Source organism: Xenopus tropicalis, chromosome 2 (assembly GCF_000004195.4).
Source record: "Xenopus tropicalis strain Nigerian chromosome 2, UCB_Xtro_10.0, whole genome shotgun sequence".
In the NCBI taxonomy this organism is placed as follows: Eukaryota; Metazoa; Chordata; class Amphibia; order Anura; family Pipidae; genus Xenopus; species Xenopus tropicalis.
Window position 1 is genome coordinate 152,535,571 of NC_030678.2, and position 17,234 is coordinate 152,552,804.

Genomic DNA, 17,234 nt, shown 5'->3' on the forward strand with positions numbered 1-17,234 from the left:
TATTACTAATTTACAGGATGATTATTTTGGGGGAACTTTAAGCACACCTTTCCAAGGGGGCTTTAGAGCATAACAGGGATTCTACATTTGGTTTGAATATAGTAGATTTCCAATCAAGACAATGGTTGATCCATTGGCAAGCACTCTATCTGTATGAGAATTCTCTTCAGAAATTGTCTGGGTTACAATAACAAATCCCATTTGTCACTCACAGAATGTCACACATGCAAGCTGGCTTCATGCTACAGCTCCCATTCATAAACCGAAGGCTCAAACACAGGCCTATTGTCAAATCGCAGGATTCAATTTGACCATGACCTGTTTACTTAAAGACCATGAACTCCATGCTTATATTGAACGTGTCAGATAAGCAAACAGAGGGTATGTTGAAAGCTGTAGTAGAGCAACGACCACATGCTGGCTCTCTTAGACAAGAACAAATTCTACCAGCACACCCATACCTCCCTTTTTCCGACCTGGCGCTCAGTCTAGAGGGTCGGCACCCTCAAATACACAATGCAAGAAAGTTTTGGCCGGCACAACAGGTACAATGCAAAAACACACAGGGGTTAAGCTCCACTTGCATTGTACTTGTTGTGGCAATAGGACTATGTCATAAGGACAATAGCTTTTATTATTGCTTTGCAATACTGCCACAACAGACGCTACACTTCCACATCATGACTGTGAGAACAAACTACTTATTTCTTACCTATCATGAATACAGACTTGTCATCCAAGAATGCAGAGTGACTGCAATATAATAAGTGAATGCGCAAGAGTCATAATGGGAAAGGCATTGATGTAAGTGCTTTCAGGATGACCAGCAACAACAGCAAACTGGCATGTGAAAAACTAAAACGCAGTGTTTGCCTGGCTTATGGTAAGGTCCAAGTCTACTGTCCCTGCAGAAATAGGTTTATGTGTTTGACTAAAATGTAAATACAGAAACAATCCTCTTAACGGCAGTACTTGGGCTAAGGTTGGTTGAGCTGCCTTCTGAATGAAACCCATCTGCATAATGAAGACATATCTGAAGGCAGGTAGGAAACACAAAACTATTGCCACACAGGAGATCCTTTATGTAGCTGTCTCACTAATTTCCAGTTTGAATATGGGAAGAGGCCACAACCTTTATACACTCACAGAGGCATGTAACTGTTACTTCAATAATTACCCTTATTCAGAAAATATCAACTATACAGCAGAGATCTATTCTACCAGCAATTTCCATCAATATTTCATTTAAATTGATATTTAAAGCACAACACACAGAAGAAACAAATCAGACTTCAGTCCAATCATGAAGGAAACAAGTATAGGCATTAGAAGGGCAAATCATTTCACTCCCAATTACAAATCTCATATCAGAATGAGTGGAAATGCTATTATTTATAAACATTAAATATTTACTTTCCAAATATTTCAAATAAAAATAATTTAAAATTGATTTTAAAATGTATAGTTAGGTTAAATACATGTAAAATGGAAACGCTAATTAGAACAGCGAGACATGGGTAGGTTCTAAGGGACTGAGGGTATTTTATAATAATCGTCGGCAGGTCCCAATATGTAAGGTAAAAAGTTAATTTAATTAAAAAATAAAATAGTTAATTTAATTGGTGCATAAAAATTAACTTTGCACATTAGCGTTAAAGATGCACAGAATACACTATTCCAATGAGGGTAAAACATTGTTGGTTAACAGCCCCCCAAACGCCTTTGGCAAAGCCAAATGAAGGTGGCCATACACGTTGCAATCCACTTGTTTGGCAAGGTTGCCAAATGAACAGATCTTCTGATATGCCTACCTTAGGTGGCCGACATCGGGCTAAATTTATTGTTTAGCCCTTGGCCCGATGCAATCACCAATCAGACAGAAAAATGAAACCTGCCCGATCGAGATCTGCTCAATTTTAGGCCAGATGTTGGTTGAGATGGCCCGAATCGGTCTAAAGGACTCAAATCAGTAGCTGAAATCTGCCCGTGTATGGCCAAGTTAAGGTTGCCTCACTGCAGTAAATATCTTGTTGTATTTGAACTAGGAGCAGGAATGGTATAGATGGGCATGACCATAGCAGGTCAGTCGTGTGACCCTGATTTATCACAGTTTGGAATATTAGTAGAATTGGGAGGAATATAGGGTGGATATATTCTTGCATCAGAAATAGTCTGAACAGTCTGATACTCAGAACAAGGAATCTATTTCCCAAGAAAATTAATTCAGTTGAAGTGACTTACAAATATATACCCTACCAATCAGTGCTACATAGCAAACATCAATAGTGGAATTTAACACACAAGATGTATATCCTGCAAATCATATGCTTATAAGCGGTGCTTAGTGATGTCATCAGTGATATTTAGTGCTTAGTGATGTAATTTCTATCACATGAAATACATGTGTGTATTATAATAAAAAAATGTACCCCCTATTGTAAAATATAAGGATATTAGAAGTCACCTCAGAGTTCCATGACCTGTATAAAAGCACTTCAGGCCTTCAGCCTTGCGCCTTTATATGATCATGGAATTCCTGGGTGCCTTATAATATCCTTATATTTTACAATAGGGGGTTACATTATTCACTAAATAATAGTCACTTTCAATACAAACTGCTTATTAACATTAACAATAATTATTTAATTATTTAAAGAGAAAGTTCTCACCAGACGGTGGTTTCCACTTGACTGTCATTCAGTTGTCGATTGTCCAGTTGCGCAAAGAGTGGAAAGAGAACCTGGATTCCTCCAATGGAATGAATGGCGCTGTGTATGGAGTGGGTTACTATCGCTTTTACGTCCTACAATATATTATTATAAAAATAAAAAAAAAGGAATATAGCATTTAATAAAAGACAGTAGCTGATAGCAGCTATAGCAGCCAGGCCCCAAGAGTTTCTCAAGCACAAAAACTATATTCTTTCCCCAGAATGAAAAAAAAAAAAAAAATTGATGGGTCAACATTTTTACAACTGCTCACACAAGGGTGTATGTATCTGCTTTTAACATTGTGAGGGGGAACTACTACGAGTGGGATGCTTGGTGAGAATGACTAGAACCCTGTGGGCTAGACATCCCTGGTTTTGCATTTGAAAATATTTTTCTCCAGTTTGGTCAGGTACTCTGCCTAGTCAGCCCTGCCTGCTTTCACAGGATCCTCAGACATTCCTATATAGATCAATCAGCCCCACACTTAGATTTGACAGAATGATTCATTTACTTATTGATCCTTGAGAGCTAACTATCCCTGAGGATATCCTGCAAATCAGCACTAAAAAGGGGTTGAGATGGAGCCAGATGACAGGTATAGACTGCAACAGGAATAACAGGTCATTATACTGGAATCTGGACAAACCTTCAAGAAGTCACAATGAATGGGCCAAAATTAAATGGACTGTATCTTCAGGGTGCCACAGGGTGCCAGTTAAGGTAAGTGCAATCTCACATATATTAGACCTATGGTGTTACTAATTATGTTGTGCTCTACAGAATGAGTGCCAGCACTACTGTACTTACTATTTTAATTTGCTTCCTGAGGTACAACAAGATTAAATGGCTTGCCCAGGGCCACAAGTCCCCACTGGGAATGAATGCATCTTTGGCAGACATTTGCTTGTCCCTAGACAATACTGCACAAAGTTTATTTAAACAGAAGAAAACCCTGCCCTGTATACTGCAGGTTTGGATGCCGGAGGCACAGGTAAAATGATTTGTCTCTTTCAAACAAGGTTTTCCCTAGAAAATTATAATTCACATCTCCCCATTGAGTCCCAGTCTGTTCCCTCACATCTCCAGATCAGTATACCTGCGTATGCACATCAGCAGTAATGATTGCTCCGGCTAAGGCTCATGGCTCAAGATGCTTCTCTGTTGGCTTTTTTTATATGCCGTATGTACCATAAGCCTTAGGCAGAAACATTGCACCAAGTGCTGTGTGCAGGCATTGTATTGGATGTTCTGAGGAAGGAATCATTTCATAAATACTATCTTACAGTTTCTTTAAATGTCAATTCTCTATATGCAGAATGGCAAGACTTTTTCCTCTGACATGATCCAACTCAAACATGAGCTTCAAAAATGCCAAGTCATGCACCACTAAGTCATGAAGTGCCTTCTTTTTCTCTTTTGTTTCTAGAATATTTTGACTTCTACTGAACCTCTAAACATCAGAGGATTTGAGTAATGCCAAATCATTGCTGATTCAAGCAATTTACAAAACCAAGTGCTTATAAATACACTTCTTACTCATAACAATTTAGCCGTCTAGATTTTTAGATGACCAGCATACCCCCTTGTTTAACATGAGTTCAATGTAAAGGGCTTGTGCTAAACATGCTTTTTAGTTTAAAAAATATATTTATTCTCTGAGCTAAACAAGACAAACACAGAAACTGAAGCTTTCATTTATGGTAGATAATTAGATAACTCCCCTGCATATCAGATTTCTGTTCATCTATAAACCAAAACAATCATATTAGAAGAGTCAAGGCAGGGGTTTGCTTATACAAAGCAGATTATTGCTAGTTAAATTAATTTAGTTATTTACTTGGAAGCAGAACAAAAACAGAAAAACAATGTTTTTTGGTTTTTCTTAATGAATGAATTCTCTGTATAAATTAAACAAAATTTGCTTATGTTAAAAAAAAAAATAAGATGCACATAGGTATAAGCTAAATATATAAGGCAATAATGGATAAAACAGTTTTCTCACAGTTTATTGCTTTTATAGAGTGGCTATCTGCTTTGACTGCACAACTGCTCTATGTATAATAAGCAATAAGCTCTAAAATGCCCTTACGGTAAGGTCAAGTTCTATGTGTTAGCTCCTATCACAATGTGTGAAAGAACATTAAGCTATTAATGCATGTGCAGGGGGCATTCTGACCAGTTGGGGCCTAAATGTTTGAAGTCTGGCAGCAGCAAGGCAACAATCAGAGTAAGCATTTTGAGGCTGATAATTCTCACCATATAACCAACCCCAGCATTTTCTATTATTGCCAGAAATAAAGTGCTGTAAATAGCTAGCAAGCAAAAGAGTCACTTTAATGACAGGAGTTAAGCTGCAGCACACAACACAAAAGAAGAAAGAAGGTTGCTGTACATACAGATGGAAATGTGCTGCTGTAGAAAACAGAGAAGAGAAGAAGGGAAGAGTGGAGAAAGATGAGTGGGAAAGACTGAAAAAGAAAGATAGGGTGGTTTTTAGCAAGGTCGGGCAGGGGTGACACACAATGTAAAGCAAATAGGGGGGAAATGTATAAAGAGGAAAGAAGGAAAGAAAAGGCAATAGAACAATTAGGGAAAAGAGAAAAGGAAGATTAAATAAGAACATAGTAGAAACAGTATAAAATGAAAGTGGATAAAAAGAAAAAAGGCATTTAAAAGAACACATTAGATAAAAAGCAGCAGAATAGAGGTATACTAAAGAAAACAAAAAAAAAAAAACAGAGGAGGTGAATGGCAAGGTGTGTGCCATATATACATATATGCTGTATTGTATTAGGCTGGGGGCCTGTGCCTTGGGACTTTAGGCAACTTCCAGAAAAACCACAACAGAAAGATCAACACATACCCACTGGATTGCCCAAAGATACCCACAACAAGTTATAAACATGTCTACTCTGAGTGGGCAAGCTGTGAGCATGGATCATTAAAGGCTTACCTGGAGCATTAATGCATGGGGTGAATGCACAAAAATAGATGCATTTTCCTTTGGTGAGGATTCGAGGCAAAGCTGTGCATCTGTTGCCTTTGCGTTGTAGGTAAAGGCTATACTGCTTGCTAGCTTCCCATCGTACAGAACTTGTTTGTGGTGTTCGGCAAGATGGATATCACTCTCGGACTTAAATTTAAAAGTACTCTGTGGAAAGAGAGATAACATGATATAGAAATGCATTCTACAGGGGTTATAAAGCAGGCCCAGATGGGAAAGCAAAATAGGCCCTTACATTTCATATACGCAGAGGCCCAATCAGCCCCCAGCAGCCCAATAAATAATGACTGTCTATGGCAGAGATCCCCAACCAGTGCCTCATGTGCAACATGTTGCTCACCTTGGCTACACAATGGCAGCAGGCTTAATGGCACGGGTTACATAGCAGATAACAGATAAGCTCTGTAGAACGCCACTGTATGCTGCTTATGTAACTTGTGCCTTTTCTCCAGCTTGAATGGCTGCCCCCATGGCTACACAGGAACTTATTTATATAAAATATAGTAGGGTTTCTGAAGCAGAAGACACCAGTTTTAACAGCATAGGGCAACAGTACGTTATATTTTAATTACGTTAAAACATTTTTTTTTATGCCAACCCCAAAAATAATGCTTTGCCTACTAAAAGAAACTATAATTCCAAGCATTTTACCAATGTGAATTTATTGAAAAATTTTAGTGCTTCAAAAGTTATTTGTAAATGTAATTGCTATTGAAAGCAGCATTTGCTGAACTCCTGGTTGTTACTTTTTAAACAATGTTGCAAAGGTCTTGCTTTCCCAGCAATACAGGTCTGTCAGTCTGTCAGTCTGCTAGAGCCACCAGGGCAGGACTAACAAACTACTTCTAATAGAAATTATATATATATACAAATAATTTAAAAACCATTGCAAATTTCTAATGAATGTATATTGCAAAGTTGCTTAGAATGATGTTCTCTTTTATTAGACAAAAATATATTTTAGGCTGATTTGTCCTTTAATGAAAATGGTGCAAACTGAGAGCGCCATAATATGGTCACTAATGTGGAATGAAACCCACAGTATTCACTGTCAGGGCTAACCGACACTTTTGAGAGTTTTGATCGGAACCAACTGGTAGAATGTCACAGAACCGAATATGTATCAAGAACTGATTGATGGCAAACTGTTACATAGCAACAATGTCAGATTGTCCGAGCATGAACTGATAAGAGAATTCCATAAAACAAGCTGTCATTGCCATCTGACATGCTTCTGTAAAACGGTGCAAGAAGCTGACAGCTACGTAAAGACAATAACAGACACCATGAAAGTGCTCAAGTCACATGTAGAAACATTTTGATGCAGAATGGTGGAAATGACACAATTTAACAAACGTTCACCTTTTTTCACTTGTTTGTAAATATAACTGGTACTGAAAGCAGTATCTGTCCCTTTTTATTCTCTTCCCTGGAGGATCTGATTTTTAAACAATCTATGGCAAGGCAAAAACATACCTGTGAAGAAGCATTTGAGCGTGACCACCTACATTGGTTCAAGAGACAGAACCAGCAGTGCAGAAAGGGGCAAGTATTGCTTTCAATTCGATTTACAAAGGATTTACACATTTGTATATTAGAATGTTACTAAGAATTGAATTATTTTTAATAAGCAAAATTGTATTTTTGCATTGCATTCTACTAGAATAAAACTGCTTAGCCCAGCTACGTTGGTACTTTTTATTCAGATTTTAGCCTGAGCCATATGTAGCTCAGTACATTTTAAATAAGGCTCAGAAGAGCACAAGACATCAAACATTTGACATTCCTTTTAGTCTTTTGCCAAATGAACCACAAATGCCACATTTAATCATGTTAAGAATGTAGTTCTATTGATTCGCTGGCTGCTTCATTAAGTATACTTTTAGCTAACCAAATACGTTTAATTAATTGGCTCACTGCTAAAAGGGTCTGTTATACACTCATCTGCAAATAGAGGACATTCTGCAATGTCTGCGCTACAAGGCAACATTCACAGCAGAACTAACATTCACTATATTGAAATGCGATCAGTTATCTGTAAACCTGTTATCCAGAAAGCCCCGAATTATGGAAAGGCCAGCTCCCATAGGCTCCATTTTAATCAAATAATTCACACTGTTAAAATGATTCCCTTTTCCTTTAATAATAAAACAGTACTTTGTACTTGATCCCAACTAAGATATAATTAATCCTTATTGGAGAAGAAGCAATCCTATTGTTCTTCTTTAGCAAACACAGAGACCTAAATTATGGAAAGACCCCTTATTTGGATAAGGGAACTATTTGTAATTTAAAATAATTTAAATATTAAATAAACTCAATAGGACTGCTTTATTTAAACTAAGGATTAACTATATTTTAGCTGGGATCAGATACAAGGTACTGTTTTATTATTAAAAAGAGAAATTATTGGAATGATTTAAAAAAAAAAATTACTTGATTAAAATGTGTTCTATTGGAACTGGCCTTCCCATAATTTGGAGCACTTTCTGGATAATGGATTCCATGCATGTATAAAAAAAACACTGGGGCAGTAACAAACTAATCACATTTTTGCTTTTGGTGTTCTATTTGCAGTTGACTAAGCTAATTACTGATGGGTTGCTATGGGTTACTGCCCCCGTGCAACTTTACCCAGTCCTGGTAAATGAGCCCAAGTATCTTACAAACACATACATTTCATTTCTACCATCAGATATAAGCAATGCAAACACCAGCTCTTGGTTTTCTCCAAAGGGTAATTACAATCTAATCCATAATATAATACAAGGCTTTCGTTAAAGGACATGTATGCACTGTCCCTCAGCCTATCAAGTGCCTTAGGATACTCTTAATCTAAATTTGTACATTTTGTTCTGACCAGGTCTGGACTTGGAGTCAAAATAAGCCCAAACCGCCCCCCCCCCCCGCCCCCACCCCAACCCAATAAATAGTGACTGTCTATGGTATCTTACAGCAGCCCCTCTGGCATTTGCCAGAATCCACAGCTTGCCTGTCTGGGCCTGGTTTGGAAAACCTGAATGTTGCTGTTTTGTGATTGAACTTTTGAGTGTCTCTAACATAGAGTTTAAGGCTAAACCTTAACCCATACAGTATGCAGCACTCAGTGTTCTGTACACTGTATATGTAACCCACTTCTCAAACAGGCAGCTTGCCTTCTGCTGTCTCTACTGCGCTCTCAGGCTAATCTCCATTATTAATACATACGCCTGAACAATTTCACATTCCACTGCTTATTCCATCCCTGCTGCCTGAGTGTATTATAGTGAGTAATTTGGTGCAGTGGGATCCATATGCGTTGTCTTGTCAAAGCTGAGTGCCGTTTTCTGGGCTGCCTTATTTCATACTCAGCATCTCTGACAGCAGTACATCTGAGGCTGCGTGTTGGCCTAGCCTTGCAGATAGTGGCAATTAGAAGACTGGAACACCTTCTGCTGTTAAACATGAACTTATATTAAGAAAAGGATCTTTGCAAGTGGTATGGTTTGTTTAAAATCCCTGAGTATATATCATTGTGTCTACAGAAACCCTAAAGGCTTGGGTGCTGTACCAACTAAAGGCAGTGTCACACAGGAGAAATCTTGCTCCTCGCAGTCGACTAAAAAAAAGACACCTCACTGTGCCAAACAGGAATCACCACAGTTAAAACACGTATAAAAGTCCATAACAGTGCACCCTTGTGCCATCACCCTAAAAGCCAACACTTTCTCTACACTCCTGCAGGAGCGACTTACATTTATTCCTATAGAGGGCATGTAGCTTCAAACGTTCAGCTCTAACTACTGCAGAGACAGTCCCTGGACAGTCCCAGTCCCTCTCAGTCCCTGGACCAGCCAGACTCTCCACAGGGTAGGGTAGGTAGTGTGGCAGCCCAGGGCAGGAAGTTTTTGCTTCCTCAGGCACCAATATCTAGCAATGCCCACCCCTGGAGCTATAAGTGGTCTCCTTCTGAATTTTACTTACTGTTGTGAGACAGTTTAAGTTCCCAAATGATGCAGCACTTGCAACCCCTTGCAGCAGCTGTATTTTGCCCCCTATGCTGAGCACTGCCGTTATACACCGTGGGCCAGAGCTCACTGGTAACAATACCTGAAGCACCTAATGTAGCCAAGAACTGATAATGAATATTAAACATGTTATTACATATTAATTGATTTGTGAATCTGCCCCCAGTATACTGATTAGAAAGAGAACACCTCTGGCAGCAGCAATATGAAATATCCATGAATGTTCTCTTTTTATTGATATTTATATATTTTCGTGTATCTCTTTAACACCAGTCTCCGCGTGCCTTAACCCCTCTTCTGATAGAATTGTGTTACAGGCCCCTCAAGTAGGAACCAAGGCAGTGAATTTAAATGACAAGTGACAGCAGTTTGAATTCACCTCACAGGCATGCACAAAAATGGCTAACTCCACTGTCTCTGCCGCTGCTGGCTCTCTGTCCCCGTGTCCATGCATCACAATCACTACCTGCAGCGCTGCTGTTAATGTAAAGCTTTATGACCAACACTGCCCCAATATGCTCATTAATGGACACAGTATCAATCTGCTTTGGTGACATTGCTTGATTAAAATGATCTCTAAAGAAAGATTTCCAAGATGTTGATTAGTCAAGCAGAGGTGCCCCCAATATGATGCATTCTCTTACTCTCATATGTGGGCTCTAAGGAGAGATTGCAATTTGCTGCATTTTACCACAAAAACATTCTACCCCCCACACTTCCACAACCACTGTATCTGAACAGAGTAGGATTGTATATTTATATATCTTTAGTAATAAGTCAAATCAACTGGATTTGTTGATTTTTTCTCTTGAAGAAGTTTCACTAGTCATCCATCCAATTCACGAATTTGTCAATTTCTGAATGGAGAAAGCCAGTCGGATAGCTAGCGAAACATCTTCAAGAGAAAAAATAAAGAGCAAAGCAAGTCCAGTTGATTTGATTTATTATTAAAGATATACCATGACCTGGATGAGAACTATCACTGACATATTGTATATTGATATATTACGTCTTTGTGCCTGAAAGTCCATGTGTGTTAAAGGGTACCTGTCACCCAGACATGAAAAGCTGTATAATAAAAGTCCTTTTCAAATTAAACATGAAAGACAAATTCATTTTTTATTAACACATCCATACCCATTATAAAGGTATTTAAAAATCCCAGCTGTCAATCATATATAGCTTGTACCGCCTCTATGCCTCTAGGCATAGAGGTGGGGCAGACAATTACTTTTTACTTTCAATTTAGCACTTACTTTCCCCCTCCCTCCTCACCATCTTATTGTGTAGCCAGTGCATGGGCTTGAGCATCAGGTCCCCCATTCTGTCATATACACAAGATTTTGGAGTGATACAAAGTTTGTCTTAGTAATAACAGTGCCCACAAAATGGCACCTGCCTGCTGTGATTGTGTAATTCCAAGACTGAAGGAAACAAGATTTATATTGTTTAATTTAAGTGTAAGTGAAGTTTATTTTACTTGACAAACACAATGGAAATAAATTTGTCATTATTTCTTAGGATGACAGGTCCCCTTTAATGAAGATCATCATCTTGTCTTGTACTGGATTTGTGCCCTGGGCGTTTTTTCTAGCACTGTGCTGAATTTTAAGAAGGCAAACTGACTAAAATCTACTTTGTGTGCATTTTCCCTGGGTGTTTAGTAACAGACGGGTACCTAGGGAGTATAACTCAAGTAAAACAGACATTTTATAGTAGGGTGCTCTAAACTAATACAGACAGGCAGTTGATTGGTTTTTATGGGTTACAGCCCCCACCAACAAAAATTTGCACAGAGCAACCCACATCCCGTACCTGGCGCCCACACCGCTTGACTCACCATCAGCTTGCGATGCTCAATTTTAGTAGAAAAGCAGCTGAGAAGCAGGGGACGAGAGCAGGGTGGGCCGCCGGGTAGTGTTTCTACAACTATATAGGAAGCAGACCCTGTGGTCCCGCCCCCTTGTCCCCCCACAACCATGCAGTCTGCTTCCTCTACAGTTACACCACTGACCCCTAGAGAAAACTACATGAGCCCTCATTTAGAGCCGCTTTCATGCACTTTTAGACATTCTTCAATTATTTTGTCCAACACAGGGATTTCTGTTAAACTACATCTTCAAAGGTCCTTAAATTTTGTCACACATCCAAAAATGCATTCACAAGTTTAATCAGTCATTGAACTGTGTCTGCATGAGTTCTGTACAAAACAGATTTTGCATGATGAGTCTGTAGTGTCCTTTTCCTCTATCTCTGAATACATGGAGAGAGGTAGGCAGGGGAACACAAGCAGAGATCTCTCTTACCTTATAGCCTGGCCCTAGCTGATGTATGGCAAAGATCTGTGCAGGGTTCAGAGCCTCGATAAATACATACACAGCTCCAAGCTGCCCACAAAACACTCGATTGGCATCTGCAGTCTCTGATGAACCAAGGAAGCATTTGTCGTAACTCTGCAAATAGAAGCCAAAATTAGAAATAGTATATTGGAGCTAAACAAGTTGTCTTGTACTATCAAGTAAAAGAAGTAACTTCAATGTTTCCTCCCATGATACTTTACTTGTCCATATAACTTATACAATAATCAGAGAGGTGTTAACAAGCCATACTTCATACATTTGCTTAAAATATTCCAGGAGCGTGTGCATAACATTTACACTAGTGTAGAAAGCTAATATTAGCACCAATTTTATATATCAGGTTCTAGTAAACATTGCAGGAAATATTTAGAACACACACAACAAAAGCAAATAAAAACAGAAAAAAACTCACATCATTTGTATTGACATGCCAGGCCATGTCTCCATAGGATACCAGCTGCCCGTTCACATAGCATCGTATCTCGCTATTTCGCCAGCGGTTGTAAATATGCACAATGCTGATCATATACCACTGGAAAGGAAGATTATTTATTGAGTTTCTGAAGATTCTCACTCATCCAGGTCATGGTATATCTGTAGTAATAAGTCAAATCAACTGGGCTTGCTGTGTTTTTCTTGAAGACATTTCGCCAGTCACCCGACTGTCTTTCTCAGTTCAGAATGGCTTGTATAAAGATCAAATACAAAGGTATTTATTCCAGAAAGATCTTTGTACAAGTCATTCTGAATTGAGAAAGTCAGATGGATGACTGGCGAAACATCTTTAAGAAAAACAGAGCAAGTCCAGTTGATTTGACTTATTACTACAGATATATTATATATTGAGTTTCCATCATGGATAAGCATCTAAATTTAAGATTATAGGTCTCATATATTGTCACTAGGCAATAAAATGGGTGCAAAATTACACCTGTTCAGAAGCATTTGCCTGCTTGCAATCATCTGAATAAGAACTGTACCAATTTGATGTTTACACCTCGTTTTGGTGCATGGGGTACAAGGCGCAGCATACTCTGGCACTCTGGCATACAAGGAGCCCTGCACCTATCATCTGCCTTGACCCAGACAGTAAGTACAGGGCTCTATTTGCAGGTAGTGACTATAGCTGCTCACTGAGGAGGTGGAACAAGAAGAAAGAAGAAGAATAAAATAAATAAATGGAAGATTCTTTAATAATTCTTGCATATCTTTAGTGTTGCCCTAGTCAAGGCTTCTACATCTTAGCCCTCTCCCAAGAGAGCACATGTTGCAAATAAATAGCAAATTCAGTTCTGGGCCTTTGCGAAGCACATGTATGCAAATGTCACTTACCTTGCGGGGCTGGAAATCATACTTCACACAGTGCTGAAAACCTTTGCCTTTTGATTTTAAAGATGTCACTATCAAGCAGTTACCAACAAAATGTGCAGAATATCCGACACCTTTGCTTGTGCGAAAGCTGCAGGGGAACAAAGTCATGAACCAATTAACTAGCAGAGGCGTACGTGTGCCAAAAGCAAAGAGTGGCACGAATGCTGGCTTCTACATACAGCAAGTGCCAGGGTAAAGAACATGGTAGCTTCTCTTCATATGATTAACAGAACATTTACAAAGTCCCATACAGTTCATTACCCTTTAAAGGCCATACTTTGATCTAATATTTAGACAAATTAAATGAATAAACAGCATCAAAAATGTAACTTGAAAGGTAGGTATTTATTATTTAACTGAACAAGACTTGAAGTCTTTTAATGACAAGTCATGTAAACTTTCTACAGGTCTTTAACTGCCTTTTTTAAGAGAGTTCCCACATTAAATACAAACAGACGTGGCTAAGTTATAGGCTTTAATAACCACCACCATCCCTTTTCTACTTTTGTTTTCTACTCAGAAACAAGTAGTAAAAGTTTCATTAATTAGCGCAACTGAGCTAATCTTTATATTAGAAAGTGATTATTCACCTTAAGAATGTTTATCTTGCCTTTAGCCCCACCTATTAACTGAGTCAGGCACTTGGTAGAATCCCACTAAAACACTCATTCCTAAATATTCTGTTCTGTGGGTGTTAGGCAGAGGGATCCAGGCCATTTTCTTGCCCACATTACGCATTTTACAGACATACTTGCAGCGACACCAATGCATTGTTGTGAAAGGATATTTTCTATCAAATCATTGCCTATGATTTAATCTAGCGGACAAAATACCTCATGGGTCATTTATGCCCGTTTACCACAATTTGCGTCAAAATGTGCTTTTTGCACTACTGTATAGTTGTTTTCTCAACACTAATAAGTCCATCCTCCCTGCCTCCAGTTATGAATTGAGCGCAGCACCAACTGACGCAGAGGAAACCTACTACCGCCACCTCCAGACAAGGCCATAGCTCCAAAGTTCCCTCAGCACCATGCGTCAATAGGCACTTGCATCTAAAGAAATGGGTGCACACATCACACTTGTGGCAAACACCAGAAATCCTTCTCCTTTAGCTATTAGTATGATACAGATTCTGATTAACTTTTCAACAGGTCTTTGTAATTAAATTTGTATGGTTTGTGATTTATTATACTTCTGATTCTAGACTGCAAGTAAAGTTCGTTGCTCCTTTAAAAAAAAATAGGCTGTGGAGCTTAATTCTTATTGCTAGCCTTTTTTTATTGCTTATCTTTTTTTTAGACCCTCTTTTATTGATTGAGATCTTGGCAGTAAAATAGTTAATAACTTCGAACAAAGCATGACATTGGCTGAGCTTAGTAAACTTTGCCCATGTACTGATCGGCTTCCTAGCAATAAAGTGTGGTACAATGACCTACAGTGTTCTTAGGCATGGCATATTTGCAGCTCAGAGGAATAGGCAGAATAGATACTTACCAGTAGAGGTATGGTTTATCCTTATCAACATTGATATTATTTAATGGATCCATGCGAAACCATGTGTTCAGAGTAAAACCATTCTGGTAAGGCCACTTGGCAATTGGAGGCAGTGCAATAGCCTAGGAGTGTGCAAACAAAACAGATTTTATACTGCAGATAGAGAAAGAACCATTAAAGGACAAGTAATGACATATAAATAAATAATTAGGCAAGTGCCGTATTCTATAGTTCAGAACCATGAATAGCATGTGTATATATTCCTGTCAAGCTATTTTATTCTACAAAGTGTATCAAAGTGTAATATTACTTGTTATGTAAACGTGTGATCCATAGCCCATTTTCAACTTGAACCTCTGCCCCCAAGGCTACACAGCAGATTATTTATATAAATAAAGAAAAAACACTGTTTGGCCCAACAGAACATTCCATTTAAATCTATAGCCTTTCACTTTTTATCATTAGTGGTCCCTTACAGTATTAAACACATTACATTTGGCAATGGGACAAAGTATTAGGATCGAAACTATCTTGCTTTTATTTCCATGCACCTTCTGTTGCAGCTAGCAGCCAGTGTTGGAATCGACTCTAGCCAGTGTGTCAGTGACAGGCGGATTAGAATGATACTGGCTGCTAATCCCTGACAAGAAGGAAAGTCTCCCTGCCCGAAGGAAGCATCAGTGCGGATTAGAAGGCAAAGCTCATTTAATGTCACCAGTAGTTTAAGGTCATTGAGTTGTACCAGGCCATCATGCCGATTGGCACTAAAATCAGCTAGATGATCGGCTCTCATGGGCTAAAGAAATTACTATGCATATTAACTGGGCAAGGGTTAATGTCCCCATTCCCCTGCCCTAGCTGGTAAAATGTATATGGTTTGTAGGGCACAGTACTGGCAATAAGGCAAGGCCCAAGGGGCCATACACAAGCCAAAAGTCAAAGAGTTTCTAGATACTAATGCAAGACATTAATTATCAGAAGACCTTTCTCAAAACATTAAATATACATATGGGCACCAGTAGGCTGTGCCACCTAAAACTTCCACCCTAGGCATTGGCCCTTGGGTGCCTATATATATAAGTGTGGCTAAATGGCAAAAAGTCATTCATCCAAAATTCTCAACTTAACTCGTCTTCAAGCCCACTTTGCTGCTTTAATCCCACCCCACACATGGGGGGACCAGAACCACTGCTCTAAAATGATGCCAAATGCGGATGAAGTAGGTATTATCTGAAGCATCTGGCACATACCACCACATCCCAGTCCCAGTGAGGTCAGTGCTACCATGCACACCATATTATATGCATCAATAAAATCATCTCCAACTGTACATTGTTCCCATTCTTTATTAACACTGAATTTGACATGGACCCAATTATTATACATTAATGTACCACACAGGGCACTCCCACAGTGGCAGAGCAGCAGACACAAACGATCAAGTTCAGATACGCTTTTGAAGCAGTAGAACTTACTGCGGCACTCCTTCCAGGAAAGTTGAAGAACGTGTCAGGCCCGTGTCTCTGTGGCATCTGATTGAGCACGGATAACAGTTTCACCGCATGTCTTGGCTGCCAAAACATAAAGCATTGCGCAGGCTTAGTAAATCACTTACCAGCATGAGCGACCATAAACAGCAATAGATTAAAGAATGCTTAATTCAGAATAGGCTGTTTGAGGTTACCTTAAAAAGGCACTCAATCAAGAAGAGAAACATTTAATTTAATGTGCCTCCAGAGAGAATTTGTGTGAACCTAAAGCGGCAGTGCACTGACATATGATATCCTGCATCTCTGACCGCAGCTTACCCAGATTCCATTTTCTCCCCGCAGCATGCTGAACAGAAGCTTTAGCTCTTTCACTGTGATACTGTAGCTGGCAAGTACTCCCAACATATCAACTAGAAGATCTGAAAAGAGAAGAACATGTTAACCTAATTTGCTCATTAGTACCTTGGGATTCTTTGCTAGGGTTTCTACCTTCACTGCCAGACTAGCAGGTTCATTCTGCTTAATACCTGAGTAACAAAGCCTACAGGGTTTGTGTCAGACAGTATATTTATACTATAAAAGTCACTTTACAAAACCAAATAGACAATAATTCCTTATTCACATTACATGGCAGCTCAGAAACCAGTTCATTCTGCATCAGACTTTAATTATCAGCCTTACAGATTAGATGATAGATGATCCTCTGGTCGATGATTTCCAAAGCATCCTAAGCTTAGTTTCTCAACAGCAGCCCAGAGAACACTGAGCATGTGCAGAGTCACTGACACTCAAAA

The 17,234-nt window shown here is 39.0% G+C and overlaps 1 protein-coding gene across 8 annotated transcripts in view; it reads right to left on the reverse strand.

Moving 5' to 3' along the window:
* The window catches only part of nbea (neurobeachin), a 355,187-nt gene that overhangs the window by 260,415 nt on the left and 77,538 nt on the right, over window positions 1-17,234 (reverse strand). For all 8 annotated transcript variants that reach the window (XM_012957925.3, XM_002934020.5, XM_012957924.3 and 5 more), the window contains 8 exons: window positions 16,759-16,859; window positions 16,426-16,521; window positions 14,951-15,072; window positions 13,415-13,541; window positions 12,495-12,614; window positions 12,029-12,175; window positions 5,665-5,862; window positions 2,670-2,803 (listed from right to left, as the gene is read on the reverse strand). In XM_012957925.3, coding sequence (XP_012813379.1) covers window positions 2,670-2,803; window positions 5,665-5,862; window positions 12,029-12,175; window positions 12,495-12,614; window positions 13,415-13,541; window positions 14,951-15,072; window positions 16,426-16,521; window positions 16,759-16,859 — 1,045 coding nt within the window. The remainder of the gene's footprint in view (window positions 1-2,669; window positions 2,804-5,664; window positions 5,863-12,028; window positions 12,176-12,494; window positions 12,615-13,414; window positions 13,542-14,950; window positions 15,073-16,425; window positions 16,522-16,758; window positions 16,860-17,234) is intronic.